The sequence below is a fragment of the Lampetra fluviatilis genome, chromosome 63, assembly GCF_964198595.1.
Source record: "Lampetra fluviatilis chromosome 63, kcLamFluv1.1, whole genome shotgun sequence".
NCBI classification, from domain to species: Eukaryota; Metazoa; Chordata; class Hyperoartia; order Petromyzontiformes; family Petromyzontidae; genus Lampetra; species Lampetra fluviatilis.
In genome coordinates this window covers 7549543-7569207 of record NC_136337.1, presented here as the reverse complement: position 1 = coordinate 7569207, position 19665 = coordinate 7549543, and the positions used below count along the sequence as shown (strand labels likewise).

Here is a 19665-nt window from a genome sequence, read left to right as displayed (position 1 = left end):
TCGGTCATCTCAGTCAGTCGACCCGTGGCTCTGGGGACCGTCCCGTGACCTCCTGCCAGCGAGCCTTCGACACTTCACGTGGCCGCAAGGTGCACCTGGCCTGGCACAAGCGTTGTGGTGACGTCACCACAATTTTGCGGCGAATGGCCTTTATTGTTGTAGTGTTTTCAATAATTATATAGGGGGCCGTCCATAAATGACGTCACGCTATTTGGGACGATTTTTGACCCCCCCCTTCGTCACACGACGTCACAAAAAGTCAGACCCCCCCCCCCCTTAAATATGACGCTGCACTCTGATGTTGTAGGATAAAACATTTATTTAAAAGTCTAATTAAGTAGAACGTGTTGTCTATGTTTATTTAAAGTTGCGCATTTTGATGTGACGTCACATTTCTCAACCCCCCCCTCTTCGTCACACATCGTCACAAATGTCTGACCCCCCCCCTCCCCAGGTGCGTGACGTCATTTATGGACGGCCCCTAAATATATTTATTTGGCAATTCGTTCTGATTGTTTTACAAAGTTTCCTCGATGCTCGCGTCGTGTGGACTTCGTAGGCTCATCTACGGATGTAATGCACCTTAGAAATGTAAACATTTTAAAAATGTTTATTGACCTCTTTATTCGGGGTCATGGAAGTGCAGCTGCTATGGACAGCTTTTGTAGGATGGTACAAATTCGCACGTGGGGTATTTATTACGAGCTTGGTGCCATCTGCAGTTTGCGGCGTGTTTCTCGCTGTGGTGGCGTGGATTCTTTTTCCGGGTCCTCTAGTTTTTCCTTCCACATTTAGAAACATGCATTGAGGTTATTTAGATATAATTTTGCTACTATAAATTTGCACGTGATGAGGCACTTCGTTGAGCTATGATTTGTGGCCAGGTCGCTCCTGAAAAATGAATTAATAGCTCAGTGGGTTTTACCTGGTAAGATAAAACTTTGTTGAGTTTTCATCGGTTTATTTTAAGTGATTTGTTTAGGTCCCATGATGATTTGTTTACCTTTCCTATACTTTGTACTCCTATTGTGTGTTTCTTTGTTTGTTGTTGTAACGTTCTGACCCGCTCCTATTGAACATGTGTGAAAAATAGCTTTATAGCCCATCAGATTCCTCCAGTATATTACTTATTCAGATTCTGATAACACTGAGCCGTATCAACTTGGAGAAACGATTTCAGCATTAAGTAGAAGAGGCGATATCGATCATAACTCTGGCCCTTCCTCATTGATCGACACAGCAAAGTTGCCGAAAGGAGGGTGGGGGTGAGGTCAGCTATATAGTGACGTCATGCCCAATGTCATCTGGAGTAGAATGGAAGGGTGGGCTGCGTAGTGACGTCATGCCTCATGTGACGTACGGAGTGGAAGGGTGGCTGCTTAGTGACGTCATACACAATGTCCATATAAGGAGCAGAGTTCAAGTTGGGGGAGCTAGGTAATGACGTCATGCTCTATGTCCAAATAAGGAGTCGAGCGGAAGTGTCGACTTCGTCGTGACGTCTTGAGCACACGCAGCTGCGGCACCGTGGCCGCCCGGGCCACCTCCATGGTGTCCCCCTGCTCGTGGTCCTCCACTCGGGCCCAGTTGCTCCTCGCCTGCCCTCCAACCACCCGGCCAGCCGAGTGATTCCCCTGTCAAGACGAGGAGGTGAGCATTGCCATGGACCACCATCCTGCCAGCTGTTGGAATCGGAAAATGACAGTGGGAATATAAATTCAACGCGTCCATAGCAACGGCGGTCCCTCTCGGCGGCCTCCTATCAGACAGGCGTCCCTAGAAACGGCGTCCGGAAGAAAGGCGGCGTATCAATGACTGGCCCTAGCAACAAGGGCATCCCTAGCAACAGCATCGCTAGCAACCACGTCCCTAGCAACGGCGGTCCTCGCAGCGGCGTCCTTAGCAACGGCGTCCGTACCACGGCACATATGCAGTGACTGGCCATGTCAATGGCCTCCCAAGCAAGGCATCCCTAGCAACAGAGGTGTGTAGCAACGGCGTCCATAGCAACGGCATCCCTTCAACGGCATCGCTCGCAACGGTGTGTCTAGCAATGGCGTCCCTAGCAACATGCTTCCATAACAGGCGTCCTTAGCAACGGCGACCCTAGCAACGGCATCCCTAGCAACGGCGACCCTAGCAACGGCATCCCTAGCAACGGCGACCCTAGCAACGGCATCCCTAGTAACAGCGTTCCGAGCAACAGCACGAACCTATCTTGCGTTAGGTGCTGACTTCTGCTCTTGGAGTGTAATGGGGTTGATTGTGTCATTGATGTTGTTGTATTTGGGTGAATAAATAGTGCAGCCTAAGCGTTATTGGTTTGATGTTTCTCCTTCAGAATCAGAATATTTATTTATACTGCAGGAACCCGATGAGCTATGAAGTTATTTTTCGCAGATGTCCAGTAGTGGTCAGAACGTCACAACAACAAATAATACAAAAACACGACGGGAGTGCACAGAATAGAATATATAAGCAAATCACAAATAATCTATAAATAAAACTAAACCTTTTTTATATTACCAGGTAAGGCTCACTGAGCTATATCACTTATTCAGAAGCCACCTGGCCACAAATGATAGCTCAACGAAGTCGTATTCATAGTTCTTTCGGTAAAGTCACGTAGAAGGGAAATAATAAAATACAATTTACATTATAAAATTCTCACGACGTTTCGGCCACAACGCAAGCAGCCGTCCTCAGGTGAAGAACAGAGGGATGCCGTTGCTAGGGTCCTAAGGACGCTGTCTTTCCGACAGTTTTGTTATTCACCTGAGGACGGCTGTTTGCGTTGGGGCCGAAACGTCGTGAGAATTTTATAATGTAAATTGTATTTTATTATTTCCCTTCTACGTGACTTTACCGAAAGAACCAAGAATATGAATCCCTGTAGTCACGAAAGCTTTAAATGGAAATTTGAACGAAGTGGCTTATCATCATGTGAAAATGTATAGCAGCCAAATACTCTTAAAATCATGTTGATTCTAAATGCGGAGGGAAATATCAGAGGACCCCGGAGTAAGAATCCACTCCTCCGTGTTATATCGGTGTGGTCTGGGACTGTTTTGTTGTTCTTGCTGCCTTGCCCAACCTTGATAAGTCGTACTTATATAATACAGTTATTCATTGTTGATATTTAGTAGCTTGCTTACCATTTTCTCGAGGCAAGTGGAACCCAGTCTTTGTCTTGTTTGCTGTGCAACTTTCTGACCCGCCCATGTTGGTGGCGAGACGTTAACTACCTCGCCCGCTGTATGTGGGGTCCTGGGTTCGATCCCGACCCTGACGATGTCCGCTGTATGTTTGGAGTTTGAATGTTTCTCTCTCCCCCTGGACGCGTGGGGTTTTCTCCGGGTCCTCCGGTGTTGTCCACTTCGCTGAGCTGTAATTCGTGATCGCCAGGTCGCTTCTAAAAAAATAGCTACACAGATCAATGGGCCTTACCTGAAAAATATATAAATGTTTCGTTAAAACCCGCCACCACCCGACACAGCCAACTAGTAAGGGTTGTCACGTAAACAGAACGTGCCAATTTGTCACTAGTGCAGCACAAGTGTGTAGTGTAGTGTATAGTGTAGTATACTAGTACAGCACACCGGTGTGTTGGAGAGCCAAGCCACAACATTTACAATCTGAGTACGACGTTTCGCCAGATATTACAACTAGCTTCACCAGGCGACAGCCAGATTTGTGGAGAAGTCTTCCTGTTTCGTTCCTAATATAGAGGCGTAGATGTGGTGACCACGCTTCTCCGCTCTTGCACAATGCATGTGCACGATGCGAGCCCTTTAAACTTGTCCTCCCTGTCTATTGTGTTTATTAAAATAGCCCTACCAACAGTAATGCCTATTGAAGTACGCTGCCCTGTGTAGGCATGCATTTAAATAATGTATTATTAGATGATTCGCTGCAACGCAGCACTGAGGCGGTAGCTATCCGAACGGTTAAAGTTATTTTTATTTCTTTAAATTTCGATAGATTCTCAAATTAGTCTTGGCCAGTAGTAGCTGGTTTTGCACAGAACTTCAACATTATCAAAACCAATTGAGTGTCCTTGTTGGCACGCGTGTTCTGCTACTGCTGGCAGTTGCATTTGGGAGAATTTAATATTTCTCTGATGTTCTTTTAGTTTCGTGCTGATCATTCGTCCTGTTTGCCCAACGTAACATTCACCACGCGTGCAGTTAATCCTGTACACACATTCTGTTGGTAGCTTCGGTAATACATCTTGGTCGCGAAAGCCCACGTGTTAAACCTTTCCTTTCCTATACTTTGCACTCCTTTCGTGTGTTTGTTCTGTTTGTTGTTGCGATGTTCTGACCCGCCCCTACTGGGCAGCTGTGAAAAAGAGCTTTATAGGTCATCGGATTCCTCCAGTATTAATACAAATTCTTATCACGTGGGCTTTCGCCACCAATATTATCCGTAATAAAGGTTTGTTTATATTATCCACAATTAAGGGGGGGGGAGGAGGTTTACAAAAAAAAACACCTTTATTATTTAAATCTTCCTATATTGTCAAGCAAACGAGTCGCGCGCAAATGTGGTTTATGTTAATGACTGTTAATGTGTGTTAATGTATGTTAATATATGTTAATGAGGCCCCGCGCGGACGTGACGTCACCGCTGCGCGGCGTTCGAACGCGCGCGCGGTGCTGGCGGGAAACAGAAGGAGGGAGTCGAGCGCAGCGGCCACCACCACCAACACCTCCTCCTGTTCCTCCTGTTCCTTCACTACAACGCCTCTACAACGCCTCGCAAGCAGCAGCAGCAGCGATCGAAGCCGACGATTAACCCGCCAGGCTGAACGTGAACGGCTTCGTCGCCTTCCCCCCGAGCTCGGCTTTTTGTTAGTTTCCAGGGCAAGGAGCCCGCCTCAGAGAGGTAGTCATCGCTGGCGAGTCGCTCGCTCGTGTGTTGTGTGTGCGGGATGTTTGTCTTTGTGGTGACTTGATTGGGTTAATCAGTGGGAGCTACTTTATTAACGATTTGGGGTGAGGCTGATTTTCTTCAAGAAGCGTGGGGGTCGTACTTCGCCGATGTTGTGCGCTTGGTCATTTAGAGTAGACCGGAGTAGCTGCAGTAAGCACAATAGACATCTCGGCTCGTGACTAATTCGCCGTTAAATCAGCCATTCCTGTGCTTAATTGGTGAGCATGGATCGTCGTAATTAGTTAAGAGCTGATTAATGTGTGATGTATACGACGTGCTTGTTATAGCCGTGTGAGGGCAATGCGCCGTGCGTGTTAGCCCCGTCCCGCCATTCGTTTCAATGACGACTTGCGAGGAGGAGTATCCTCATCACGATGAAGCTCTTGCCTCTATTAATTTACACGAGCACTCACCGAGAGGGGATGGGGATCGTAGATCTGCGAGTTCCTTTCCGCGTGTGTGAGTGTCGCTAAGGTGCGAGGGGGGTTCGAGAGCGGATTGCGCGCGGTTTTATTTTCCGCGCCCGCAGTTTGAGCGGGAGTCGCCAACTCGGCGCTGGCCGAAAGGTTTCTCTGGAATTTGGCGAAGTTAAATTCAGCCCCTTAGTTTGCTCTTCTTTTGTTGTTGATGTGGGTTGTGTCTCAGGTTAAAACAATACCAAAAGCCCAAATCAACTTCGCCGCGACAAAAGCTGCTTGAGCTGGATTCTGCCGCGAAGAAGATGCTCAGGAGGAGGTGAGATGGACGGTGGTGGTTGTGGTGATGATAATGATGGTGGTGGTTGTGATGATGGTGGTGGTGGTTGTGATGATGGTGGTTGTGGTGGTGGTTGTGATGATGATGATGGTGGTGGTGGTTGTGATGGGTGTGGGGAGCGGTAGAGCATCGGTTAAGCGCGCTGCGCTACCACCAACCCTGCTTCCCGAGTTCGATTCCCGCTCACGGCCAACAACAGTGACGATTATCTGATCCGGTCCTGGGCCTCAAATGAGTACCTGGGGAGACAAAGGCGGTCGGGCGTGTTGCTGGTCACCCAGCCACTCGTGTGCCATGCCGGCCTTAATAGGTGCTGTTCGATAACAACACTTGCCTCAACAGTCTTTTGCAGGCTGTACGGGGGGATCTTTGTTTTGGTTGTGATGGGTGAGATGGACCCCATGAAATTCGGCGGGATCGCGTATTTTGCTTCATATTTAATTTGTTAATCTTTCGATTTTTTTACGTTATTGGTTGCCTCCTGTTGAGGGAATGGCCGATGAGTGGTGAGGATAGAGGAAGTGGTTGTGTGGGATGGACTAATTGCATAACATCGGCGGGACCACGTTTTTTTGCTGATTTATTTTAAACTCGCGCCTTTCAACTTTGCAAGCAATCGTTTTTATTTGGCAATTTTTTTTACACATTTCTGCAGTTTAAACGTTGGTAATGAATTGTGGAGTAAGACGTGGTGGTGTGGATTGTATGAGATGGAGTAATTGTTTCATATTCTTTGGGTCTTTCGGTTATTTTATTTGAACTTACCTACGTGACTTTACCGCAAGACCCACAGAATATGAATTCCTGCTGTCACGAAAGTCGAGTAATTGTTTCATTTGAAATTGGCGGGACCATATTTAGATTTTAGGTACATTTAGCCTCGCTTATTAATACTCTTAAATAATGTATTTATTTTCTCACTGTTTATAACAGGCTGCTGTTCAGAGTTAATGTGGTGGATGGAGGGGTGGTCGTGGTGATGAGATGGACTAACAATGTTTATAAAGTTCGGCTGTACAACGTTTGAACTCTAATTTTATTTAATCTCGGTTTTTCCAAATGTTAAATATTTGTTTGTTTTATTCAAACCATTTTAATGTTTTAGACCCGCTGCTTGTTTGGACTAAATGATGGCGGTGGTCAGAGATGGGAGTAAAGTTATTTTGGTACCGCAATGAAGTTGGCTGGACCACGATTGACTTCCCCATTTCATCTTACACCATCCGATTTTGAGAATACAATCATCACCCATGTTCAATCCGCTGTTAGATAAAGGTTCCCCAAAACGGCCACCAACCCCTCCAATCCGACGATGTAACGATCCACCAACCATCTGCACATTAACCGATTTCGTTGCTCCATATCCTTGGGAGATGCTCTCTTGACGCATTCCATTTCTAGAGCGCCGATGTGACGAGATGTTAACTAGCTCGCTGTATATTTCGAGTTTTCATAGTATTTCTCTGTGGTCGCGTGGACCTTTCTCCGGGTCCTCTGGTTTTCCCCTCCACATTTAGGATCAACATATGTTTGGCTTCAATATATGTTTTAGAGTGTTTGGCCGCTATACATTTCCACACGATAAGCCTCAGTGGGCTATACTTGGTTAAATATTTTTTTTTGTACTTTTAATGTTTTATATTATCGCTTGATTTCTTGTAACTTTTCACACTTTGCTGTGATTGTCGTTTGTTTCATTTTGTCCAAGCAGCAGTCGGCTGGTGACCAAGAGGGAGAGAAGCGATGAGAATGGCTCATTTGTACTGCGGACGAGGAAGAGAAAGTGCCAGGTAAGTGGAAGCCAGTGAATGTCTTGCAAGGGGTTTCTTCCAAGCTGGTGTTCTTGTAGCGACATCGTCGCATGTCGCCGTCTGCGGGGCTTACCTGGCCAAGGCTCGCCATGTGACGTACTGCCAGGACCGTAGCTAACCCGGGTGAAGGGGCCGTCACCCCTTCTGTGTTAATGTTAATAAACGTGTTGCCTCCAGAGCTCGACTGAGTCTCCGTTATACCCACCACATACTGGTAGAGAGACCTCGTTTTCACGGTCATGTCACTCGTGCCCACCGTGTGAATATTCATCGTGCCCTGGTAACTGGATACTGTGCCAATGTAATAGTTAACACACTGGCTGAATCAAAATATCTATACTGGAGGAATCCGAAGAGTTCTGAAGCTCTTTTTTACAGATGTCCAGCAGGAGTAGGTCAGAACTTTAGGAGTGCAATTTATAGGCAAGGTAAACACATTTCTCAGCGTGCCAGTTGAAATGATGGACAACAATTCTTATTATTCCCCGATTCTGTCTTAACTGCCAGTATAAATGGGTATACCAGAGTCGATTGATAGATTGGAGTGTGGTGGGTTGAAGTATCTCCTCCGAACACTCTCCAAAGATGTCTGGCCAACCTGGAAGCGTAGACCAAATACAGAAAACCATTTCCTCCTCCCCCCACCCCCGAGTGACTAGGCAGCTTCTCCTTCCATCGTTTAAAGTCCCTGTGCTGCGTTACTACGGTACCACCTTGGGTTATGGTGCAGCGTGCGTGCAGGCAACAGGCACCACGACTGTCTCGCGTATGCATGGAGCGCTTTGCGACATGGCGCTTGTCCTCAGCAATATAAAGGTTTGGATACAGAAATTAGGAAAATTGTGGCAGAATGAGAAGACCATTGATTGGCAAGCTCTTTATGTAGTGTGTTGTTCTTCCCTCACTTGGTGGTGGTGATGTTCATGGTGGTGATTTTGAGGTACCTGCATGATGAGGAAGTGGGGGAAGTTGACGTTGATGGTGGTGATAGTGGTGATGTGGCCTCCTGGAATGCTCTTCCTTCTGATATTAGGAAGCTACTGCAGCTATGTATGCACTTTTAAATCTAGATTGAAAACTAATTTATTTCGATCTGCTTTTTGTATTTAGTTTGTCCTTCCCCTGCACCTCCGATTAGTACGGTTGGGTACGTACGGTGTGAAAGAAGGTCGACATACATACATTTCCTCTTGTGGGTTTAGCCATCACAGTTTTGCACCAAATTATTTAGGTACAGTTCGCAAATCGTGCCCTGTGTGTCTAGCCCATTCGCGGTTTACCGCGAGATTCCGGCACGCATCGCAACTGTACTGCTCGCGATGATGCTGCTGTTACGGAAGAACACACGCGCCATTTTGTCTCCATCTCGTCTCCCATGCGACCCATCGTGGGTCCCAGGTCATGCGGTGTTCCCAGTCCCCAGTGAGGTGCAGCCACACCATTTTTGTTCCTGCAATTTACAGTACTGTACACGGATATGTGTACAGTATTGTACAGTACATATATATTTTTTCATGTTATACTTTTACCGCACAAGTTATTTAACACGAGAAAATATGAACCATATTTTACAATCAAAATAGTTCCTGTTTTAACTTTAGGGTTGATGTAGGGTAACTTAAAACAAAAGAAGAACGTGTCGTATTACGAATTATGAACCAAACCCTAGTTTTCCCATATAACTTGAGTTTGCGGATTTGCCAATTGCGGCTATTTTCTGGAACGTAACCGCCACGATGGGCAAGAGTTTGCTGTACTCCAGAATACAATCAGAATCTTGTGGAATAGAAAAATTCGATGAGCTATGAAGCTCTTTGTCACAGATGTCCTGTAGGGTCGGGTCAGAATGTTACAACAACAAACAATACAAAAACCTGATAGGAGTGCAAAGTATAGGAAAGGTAACCCCTTCTCGTGGAGGCAAACTACAAAGCAGCGGCATTAGAATGCAATTGCAGGACTGCACCTTTGCCTAGTATATGTAAAAATACATTTCTTAGAAAACTAATTTCTTTCTCATGGTTTTTTGTGTTTAATTTGTTGTCTTTCCTCTGAACCTTCGATTAGTGCGGTTGGCTACGTACGGTACGAAAGAAGTTCAACATACGTACATAATGTCCTCTTTCTCACTGGGTCTTTGTTTCATGTGTTCCTTGTCTCCTGTCCAGGAATATGAAGATGTGCCTCCTGTGTACGTGCGCTCACCCCACCAACGCACCAATCGGAAGCATCTGCATGAGATTAAGGTGGGCAACTGACGCGGTGGTGATGTTATCTTCCTCACCTCGGATGCAGGCGAACGGGGGTTCGATCTTGACCCCGATGCCTGTATATTTGGAGTTTGCATGTTCTCCCCGTGGTCGCGTGGATTTTTTTCTCCAGATCCTTCGGTTGTTCCCTCCACATTTAGAAACATGCATTAAAGTTATTTAGATTATTTTGCTCCTGACATCACGAGGCGTCTTGTCGTGGCTTGGAGTTTGTGACGAGGAGATGTAACGGGCCTCGTTCGCTCGCTCACCCACGGGCTCAACTGCAGCGGTTGTTGAGTTACTGGGAAAACGGTGCAAATATTTAATTCTGATTTTTAACTTATCCTCGCGAGGAGGGAACAATACCGTGCGAGGTTATCTGCAAGAATCCGTTTTCGCTTAAGGGTGGCATCGGCAGCAGAGCACGGGCACTGATGTGGTTTGGTTGTGCCGCATGTTTTGCCGCGTAGCTTGGCCGGCTGGACGAGCAGGTGTTGGAGCTACGCGACGTCGAATCGTTGGTGACGCCAGACAAGGAGCCACGTGACCTTCCGCATTTCTCCAAGAGCCGCTGCACCAGCGTTGGCCTGCTCCCAGACCGACCCTCGCCACTGCCAGTGCTCGGGTACTGAAAACATTGGCGAATATATGTATATATATAATGGATGTCTCTGATTTTTTTATATTGATCCCAAAAAAAGCAAGAATGGGCGAGATGTTGATTATCTCGACTGGTATACAGGAGCTCGTGGGTTCGATCCCGACCCTGATGCATGCTGTATATTTGGTGTTTGCATGTTCTCCCCGTGGTCACGTGAAATTTTCTCCGGGTCCTCCGGTTTTTCCTTCCGCATTTAGAAACATGTATGTTGAACTTCTTTTGCACCGTACGTAGCCAACAGTGCTAATCTGAGGCACGAAGGAAGGACAACAAACACGAAAAACAGTTGGAAAGAAATGTTTTTCAATATAGATTATTTAAAAGTTCATAGCTTCAGTGGCTTCCTAACATCAGAAGGAAGAGCGTTCCAGATGGCCGCAGAAGCGCATCTGAAAGCGTGCGATGCAGTGACCGTCTTTGTTCGATGGCTATCCAAAAGCAGCTGTGTGGATTGACCGGAGTTCTCATGATGGTTTATGATTCTTGACAAAACATGTGTTTAGAGTATTTCGCTGCTAAAAATGTCCACATGATAAGCCACTTTGTTGAACTATCAGTTGTGGCTAGGTCGCTTTTCATGAGCATGGTTGGCTATGTATGTCGCGAAATGAGTCCAACATACATTCTCCTGAAAAATAGATATACCATACCTGGTAAAATAAAAATAGTTTTAGTTTTAATATTAAGTTATTTTTTCGAAGTGACCTAGCCATAAGTGATAGCTCAACGAATTGGCTTATGTGGAAATGTTCAGCAGCCATATATTCTAAACGCATGTTGTTTCTAAATTTGGAGGGAAAAACCGGAGTACCTGGAGAAAAATCCACGCGACCACGGATAGGGAGAACATGCAAACTCCAAATATGCAGGCATTGTCAGCGTCAGGATCAAACCCACGAAGCATCTGTGTACGAGGCGAGGTAGTTAACATCTCGCCACCGCGGCACCCCAGTACTCGCTTGCACTAACCGTTGGCTGCTACGGTGGCGCCGTTGCATTGCAGCTGGGCCTGCCCCGAGGAGGTGTGGTCGAACCTGCTGCAGAAGGAGCAGTCGCACGAGCGGGACCGCCACTTCCTTGACCGCCACCCGGCCCTGACGGCCAGGATGCGCGCCGTGCTGCTCGACTGGCTCATGGAGGTGAGGGGAATCATCGGAATCGAAATCTTTATTTTGGTCGGGGGGTGGAATCCGATGAACTCTGAAGCTCTTTTTTCAAAGATGTCCAGGATTGGGCTGGTCAGCAAGTTACAATGGCAAACGATACAAAAACACAATAGGAGTACAAAATAGAGAACACGGTAAGCTAGTCACTAAATAGAAATAAATAATAAATACACTCATTATAAAAGTCCCAATTTATAAAGATTGGGAAAGACAGCAAAAACAACAACAAAACAGTCCCAGGCCACACCAAGGCAACACAGTTTCTCGATAAAATGGCACATTGTTTTTATATTTAACTATTGATATTACACAGGTTAAGTTACAATGCAAATGTGACTGCTGTATCCAGCACTGATCTGCTTCAGAAGTCGCCATTGTCGCCACCACGTGGCCACGGGTCGTGGAGGGCTGATGGGGAAAAGGTGAACCTCGTACATAGGATGGAACCTGCGACCGAATCATCCGTGATGTGCCCCATCCCCGTGAGATCTTGGGAGTGAACTCGGGTTGACCCTAGACCAGTGTTCTTCTTTGCAAAGGCCCCGAGCGCGGCCCATGGTGGCCTTTAGTGCGGCCCCAGATGCCCCCCATCATGCTGCTGTCAACCCCAATGGTTTCAAACGTGTGGCGGCCCTCACACTGATGATGTCCTATCGGCGAAAGCGGCCCCCCTCTGAAATTTAGTCAAGAACACTGCGCGAACCGCTCATTGCCCTGCGTTCCTCCACCCGTCCCCCCCAGGTGTGCGAGGTGTACCGCCTGCACCGGGAGACCTTGTACCTGGCGCTGGATTACTTCGACAGGTTCCTTGCGACCCAGACGGATGTCTGCAAGTCTCAGTTGCAGCTCATCGGCATCACCGCACTCTTCATCGCAGCCAAGACGGAGGTGCGTATTTTTATCCAAATAGTTTTGTTTGTTTTTAACACCATTTGCCGAGCACAGGCCCTAAAGGCCCGAACAAAATGTCTGAACTTCCAGCGACAAATAGGATAATCAAAGTTGCAATAATTAAGAGTTAAAACGTTTATTTAATTTTAGCAAGACTATAAGAGCTTGGGAATCGTGATGATGGGAGGGAATTCCAAAGTCTAGCAATGCTGTGGAAGTAATGGAACGTGGTGTTGTGAGCTGCAGTGTGATGGTTCAACACAGCATGGATGAGATGAAACCGTTGCTGGTAGACCGTGTTCAACATGGGTGGAGGAATCATTTAGTGTGGTGTTGTTGTGACCTTCATTATGGTGGCTGAACGAGTAAGTTGTGGTGACCTGCATTATGGTGGGTGAACACTGTACTCGGTTAACTCTTAGTCCTCAGTATGGGGGGGGGTCAACGAGTGAAGTGTACAGGAACAATAGCCATGGTAGCAGTAGCAATAGAAGAGTGATAAGGTGGGAGACTGGCTGCTGGTGAGCGAGTGACTTGGCGTGAATCAGTCGGTAGTCATCCAGACTGTGTTACGTTGAATTCTATAAAATACAGTGAAGTAGGAGCTGGGTGCTTGGCAAGAGTATTCCAACCTCGTCCGAATTTGTGCTTTGGTGTCGGCTCGGACGAGATATGATTCTTCAGATCGCCCACACAATATACAGGGTGGTCCAGATGTCTTGGGACCCCCATTTAATTCTCTAAAACTTAATATTTTTTAAGGCGGGTTTATTTAAAACAGATATGAAAAGGAAAAAAACTAATTTGGGTCAATTAATTGGGGGGTCACAAGACATCTGGACCACCCAGTATTTGATAACCATGATGATGGCGAACAGCACTTGCTCCAGCGGTCTTGTACAGGCTACGTGGGGGTGGGGGCGGATCGCTGCCTTTGTTAGCGACGTCCCTTGTGGTGTCCGATTAGTACGGTTGGCTATGTACGGTGCTCACGAAGTTCAACATACATATGTACATACATACGTGACTGCAGGAGATCTACCCGCCCAAGCTGACGGAATTTGCCTACGTGACGGACGGAGCTTGTACGGAGGAGGACATCGTCGTCATGGAACTCAACATGCTGCAGGTATTGAGACCATGCTCCACATTCTGGCTTACATGACCTCAGTCCCTCATGAGCGTCTGTGATGATGCTATGTGCTCGCAATTGCGCCCAGGGTGGTTAAAGTGCTAAAATAGAATTTTAAAAGTCAAAGTGATTTTCCTGTAAAAAAATTGCATTGGGGAAGGGTAATTTCCCATTTATAGCCCTGTGTGTTGAAATTTTTTCATACCATACGTAGCCAACCGTGCTAATCGGAGGTACGAGGAAGGACACCACACTAAACTCTCCAGGACAACCACTGTTGACTTCACAGCAAAGTAGCTCTCATTTTCTGAGATTATTAAAATATATATTAATCTGTCATGCGATTAATTTCACTCTCGGTAGCAGAGCGAGTCTCAAAGTACTTGCAGACACTAGAGGTCACTTGAAGGAATTGCGGAGGGTTGTTGCAATGCTTTGCGAGAGTTACGCATAGATTATTCAACTTGTGACATGATATAAATAGCACACTCGGGATTACATTTTGGTAGTAAGTGGTAGATGCATTCCTGAAGAATTCCACGTTAAGCGAAAGAGGCGTAAAGCGAAAACAATTTCCCCCAAAATAATGTAATAATAAAGTTTGGCAAGATATGATGTACTATGCACACGCAGTGAGATGGCAGGGAAAATAACTGCGGGTATGCTGCCGTGTTATTATATCATTCCGTGTACTCTATCACTGTACCGCTCAGCCACGCAGCACAAGAAAGTAGTTTGACGTCGACCGCTCAGAAGCCTCGTGATGACGGTGCACGTTCCGCATTATAACGATGCGCGTTCCGCGTTATGACGGAGCGCGTTCCGTTTTATAAAAGGGTATGCCTTTCGTGTTATAACAGACACGTGCGAAGTGTTCCTGAATGGAAGAACCACGCTATATCGCAAACGCGTTATAGTATGAACACCGCGCGTATATATCGAGCACGTAGACAGACGTGTGATTACCTGGCTGCGGCGCGTGCGTGTCCCCCTCGCAGTCGCTCAAGTGGGCCCTGTGCCCCGTGAGCATCATCTCCTGGCTCGGCCTGTACCTGCAGATCGCCTGCCTCAAGAATACTTCCCAAATGTTGCTCCCGCAATACAGCCAGGACACCTTCCTGCAGATCTCCCAGGTGAGAGCGCGCAACACTCTCGCCGTGACGCGTGCTTGAGGTCACAGCGCTGAGCTCTGTTTAGAGGCCCGGGCTTGAATCTGGGGTTCAGCGGTCGCCTGTGACTTGAAGCAAGTTCTTCGGTGTCGTGAACTGGTGGCTCTCAGCCTAGTCATCAAATTTGGGTTTTTACTTAACTTGGATTAATTCCTGCTCCTAGAATTAAGAGATTGCTATTGCCAGCTTGATGTTCAGGTTGTTTTGGCTTTGCAAATTTTAATTGTGGGCTGCCCCACAAAACAACGGTGCAGTGTTCATTGGGGCACAATTCTTGGGTTTCTACCCTGTACACGGACGCCATTTGTAAATACATCTGACCAGTTGCAGTGGTCCTGCATGGTCTGTCCTCTGCTCAATGAAGGCCCCTCTCCTAGCTGTCGCCATATCTCACGGTCCTGCGGTGTAACAATCCCGCTAGTACTAGCACACCAGCCGATTTCATCTCATTCTCCAACATCATCAGACATGTTTTCTTCTCCATCGTTCGTCTCGACCAGTGGCCTTTCATCCCTTCTACCGATGTGCAATATCTACCAGTAACCGCCGGGGTGCTGGCAAGGTCTAAGAAACTAACTCGCCTGGTATACAGGAGTTTGTGGGTTCGATCTTGACCTTGCGCCTGTATATTTGGCGTTTGCGTGTTCCCCCCCCGTGGTCACGTGTGACTTCACCGGGTCCTCTTATTTTTACCTCCACATTTATAAACATGTGTAGAGAATTTGACTGCTAAACAATGTTCACATAAGCCACTTCGTTATGCTATCATTTGTGACCAGGTTGCTTCTGATAAAGAGCTATGTAGCTAAGTGGGCCTCACCTGGTAAAATATTTTTTTTTAAGTTTAAGTACTCATTATTACATTTCCGTGCGTGTATCCGTCCACTACAGCTGCTGGACCTGTGCGTGCTGGACATGGGTTGCCTGGATTTCACATACAGCACCATCGCCGCCTCCGCCCTCTACCACTTCACCTCCCTGGAGCTCGTGTACAGAGTCTCGGGTAAGTGTGGGTCATGGTGCTTCCCCTTGTGAGGAATTCCCTTCCCGTAGACTCCCTGTCCCTGTTCAATGCCTGCCTCAAGACCTTTTTTTTTCTGCATTTGACTGCTTATATACAGGCGACCCCAGCACCTACGACCTAATTGGTTCCTGGACAACGGTCGCAAGTCGAGCCGTTGTAAGTCAAACCCTTATTTCCCATGGGCGCATGTTTTAAATTGGGGTTCCGTTCCTGGAAACCCAGTGCATACTAATACCAAAATTTACTTGAAAATAAATTAAAATAACCCTAAGAAATGTATTGTAACTTAACATAACTTTAAAAAGCATTTTTTCAGTAAAAACAAACACTTATATTTGAACATCCTTAAGTCATTTTCTGCATGTGTGTAGCAAAAGGTGAAAACATTTAAAAATTTGAAAAAACATTACAAAAAAGTGAAGAGCTGCCGGTTAAAGTCCGTATTGAATTCAAGGTCCTCCTTCACATTAAAGGCCCTGAATGATCTCGCATCTCCGTGTATCCGGGAGTTGCTGTGCCCCCCACGTTCCAACAAGAACGGCAGACTGAGATCGACAGACTTAGATCTTCTCTGCATCCCCAGAACGAAGCCCAAGTGCATGGACGATCGGGCCTTGGCTTCAGTGGCACCTGAACTATGCCGAGGGCTGTCACGGAGTTCCGTTTGGTTGGAATCTTCAAGTCTCGCCTAAAAACTCTTTGAGAAGGCATTTAATATTTTAACTTTGCCACGGTGGCGAGATGTGTTCTTCATTGCCTGGGATGCAGGAGGTCGGGGTTTTGATCCTGACCCTGATTTCTGTATATATTCCGAGTTTGCATGTTTTCCCTGTGGTCGCGTGGATTTTTTCTCCAGATCCTCTGGTCTTTTCCTCCCTATTTATAATCATGCGTTTAGATTATTTAGCTGCTGTAAATTTCCACTTGATAAGCCACTGTGTTGAGCTATAATTTGTGGCCAGGTGGCTTCTGAAGAAGCTAAAAGCTCAGTGGGCTTTACCTAGTAAAATATTTTTTATGTGATTTGGGCAGTTTGCCTCCACGAGAAGGAGTTACATTTCCTATGCTTTGCACTCCTATCGTGTTTTTGTATTGTTTGTTTTTGTAACGTTCTGGCCCGCCCCTACAGGACATCTGTGACAAAGAGCTTTATAGCCCATTGGATTCCTCCTGCAATATCAATACTGATTATCCATCCCCCTCCCATTGTCATTGACGTAAAGCACCTGGAGATTTGTAAGCTGTCACATTTAGATGCCACGTAAATGTCCGTGGTATTGTATGGACTCGCATAGACCCTAAAATTCACAGGCCCTCTTTCCACTCCAGGCTCAAAACATTCCTGTCTTCCTCTGCCCAGGACTGAGTGCCTCCTTTTCTTGCTTCAAAATGAAAACAGCTGTTTCTTCTACGATTGATTGTCCTTCACTTATTATTTATTTTTACTTACTATCTACCGTTTTTTGGTTTTTGGTGAGCATGGTTGCACTTAATTTTGGGCGCGGTTGCAAATTTAATCCTCCGATTAGCACAGTTGGCTACATAAGGTGCGAAAGAATTTCAACATACATACACATTTGTACTTTGTTAGCTGTGATGGATTTCTTTTCTCATTTCTGTTGCCCTGTACCCCCTTTGCCAATCCGCTGTAATGCGCACCGATACCCACTTTATTGAGCGTGATATTGGCACGTAAAATCAAGATCGATTGATTGAGCATCAGGACGTGCAGTCCGTGGTGTAGACGCTACGTCAACCCCCGCACTGCGTTGTGTATTTGGACTTGCTGGCGGAACACCGGTGTAGCATAACACACACCGGTCCTCATAAAACAGTCTGAGGATGTCGCTGTTGCCCTCGAGTGAGCTGCACTCTCCATCAAAAGTTGCCTTAGATTTCGCATTTGAACGTGTGACACCATAATCTTTTGATGCCACAGTCCGCCAAGAACTTATCCAGGAAATAAATCGAGGAACCGTCCGGCCTTGGGTACAAGTGAGCCAATCGTCATCAGGCTGGGTGCTATACGGCAACAAACTCGAGCTTCGTGTTGAACCGCTTATAACAACATTTGTCTTCTTACCGTACCACTCCACAAGATTTTCTGACTGCAGTTGGGAATCGTGGGTAAATAAATTTTGTGAAAATGTAGCTTTTTTTTTTTTACCGCTCACCGTTGTACCGCCAATACGTTGATTGATCGTTTGTGCAGGGCTACGATGGGAGCACCTGAGCGAGTGCGTGCGGTGGATGGTCCCCTTCGCCATGGCAGTGCGCGAGGCCGGGCGGGCCCAGCCACGCAGTTTCACGCACATCCCCTCCGATAACTGGCACAACATCCAGACGCACACCAGCGCACTGGCAAACCTGGTGAGTTCCCCCCACCCCTCACCCTTACCCCCCCCTCTCCCCCCACTGCGCTCTCTCCCGGAGCAGATGTGCAGCAAAGTGACGGAATGTTTGAGATGATATGTGATGTATGTTGAACTTCTTTCACACCGTACGTAGCCAACAGTGCTAATCGGAGGGGTGGGGGAATGACATCAAACTCAACAAAAAAAGAAATACAATTATGGAAAATACTTTCTGATGCTAAGAAATTGAAGCGCCTTACAAATGCAAATATTTATCCTTAAATCCGTAACTCTACTTACCAGCAGCAGGTCATCTCACCAGCACCATCTCCATTCCCCTTACCAGCTTCAAGATCATCTCCCCACCAGCCAAAATTCTGATATCATTTGCGACTGATGTTAGTAGCCGTGGCTGGGAGTCGAACTCAGATCCTGGTGCAGAACACTAATCGCTGTTCTGCCACTTGCAAAATCTGACCATACACAGATAAATATTCCCTGTATAGCTTTTACCAAGTTGTTAGGACAAGTGCTGAGGGAGCACCTATAAAGGCTGGCACGGCACATGAGCAGTTGGGTGGCCAGCACCATGCCTGGCCCCCTTTGTATCTCTATTTGTGATATTTAAACATACCTCACCAGGTACTCATTTAAGGCTGAGTTGACCTCGTGGAGGCCCAGGACCGGTTCAGATTATGGTAACTGGTGGTGGCCGTGAGCAGGAATCGAACTCGGGTAGCCGGGTTCGTAGCACAATAACCACGACACTACCACTACACTACCACACCCCTCTTTAGATACACGCACGCACCCATCAACCACTCATCCTCTGCCTGGTGTCATGTTCGACCCTTAACCCCCCCTCCCTGGCGCTGTCCTGTGCTCCAGGACCGGGCCCAGACCCTGCAGGCGGAGCTCCTGCGGCAGAGTCAGGAGTCACCAGTGCCTGCTGGCACCCTGACCCCACCGCACAGCGGGCAGAAGTAAAGGTGGGGGGGTGGGGGATGGGGGGGGAGAGCCCACAATGGCAAGTCACGTGCAGTGCCGTCGACCCTCCGGTGTCGTCACGGATGTCTTGGGTTCTCTACCTCGTGGATATTTTTTCGGGAATCGCTCCTGGATGACAACCGCTGCCGGCAAGACGGCCGCGGATGAGACCAGCAAAGAGAAGTCGAGGGATGGCCGGCCTGCGCTCACCAACTCGGCTGCATCTACGGTGGCCTGCGTGCTTGCGTGAAGTGTGATGCGGGAGGTGGGGGGAGTCGGCAGCGGGGGGGGGTGGTGGGGCACGTCGAAGCGGCTCGAGTAGAAGTGCTGAGTTGCTCATCGCGTTGCCGGAGGAAGTGGCCACCGTGAGGCTTTGCTCAACGCTGAACTGATGCCGATGTTGCTGGCCGCTACCTCCCCCTGCGATTTTACTGAGAATTCAGCTTTTTTTTGGTCAATGGCTTTAACAATGGACTGGGGTACGTATATACGTTGAACTTCTTTTGGGAATGGTGGCATTTGTGGTT

General features: G+C 47.2%; 1 protein-coding gene across 1 annotated transcript; it reads left to right on the top strand.

Annotated features, from left to right (window-relative positions):
• Nucleotides 1–4554: 4554 nt before the first annotated feature.
• On the top strand, nucleotides 4555–19153 carry LOC144951703 (G1/S-specific cyclin-E1-like). Its single transcript, XM_078882012.1, has 12 exons — nucleotides 4555–4887; nucleotides 5581–5670; nucleotides 7403–7481; nucleotides 9671–9748; nucleotides 10225–10379; nucleotides 11419–11554; nucleotides 12323–12469; nucleotides 13506–13601; nucleotides 14603–14737; nucleotides 15665–15776; nucleotides 18010–18167; nucleotides 19040–19153. Exons 2-12 carry the CDS (start codon nucleotides 5657–5659, stop codon nucleotides 19136–19138), a joined length of 1209 nt encoding a protein of 402 aa, XP_078738138.1. The 5' UTR covers nucleotides 4555–4887; nucleotides 5581–5656; the 3' UTR covers nucleotides 19139–19153.
• The last annotated feature ends 512 nt before the right edge of the window (nucleotides 19154–19665 follow it).

Excerpts from the sequence above, each read along its gene's own strand:
- LOC144951703 (XM_078882012.1), top strand. Across the intron at positions 7,482-9,670 it reads CGAGGAAGAGAAAGTGCCAG|GAATATGAAGATGTGCCTCC; the intron begins GTAAGTGGAAGC and ends TCTCCTGTCCAG. Across the intron at positions 18,168-19,039 it reads CCAGCGCACTGGCAAACCTG|GACCGGGCCCAGACCCTGCA; the intron begins GTGAGTTCCCCC and ends CCTGTGCTCCAG.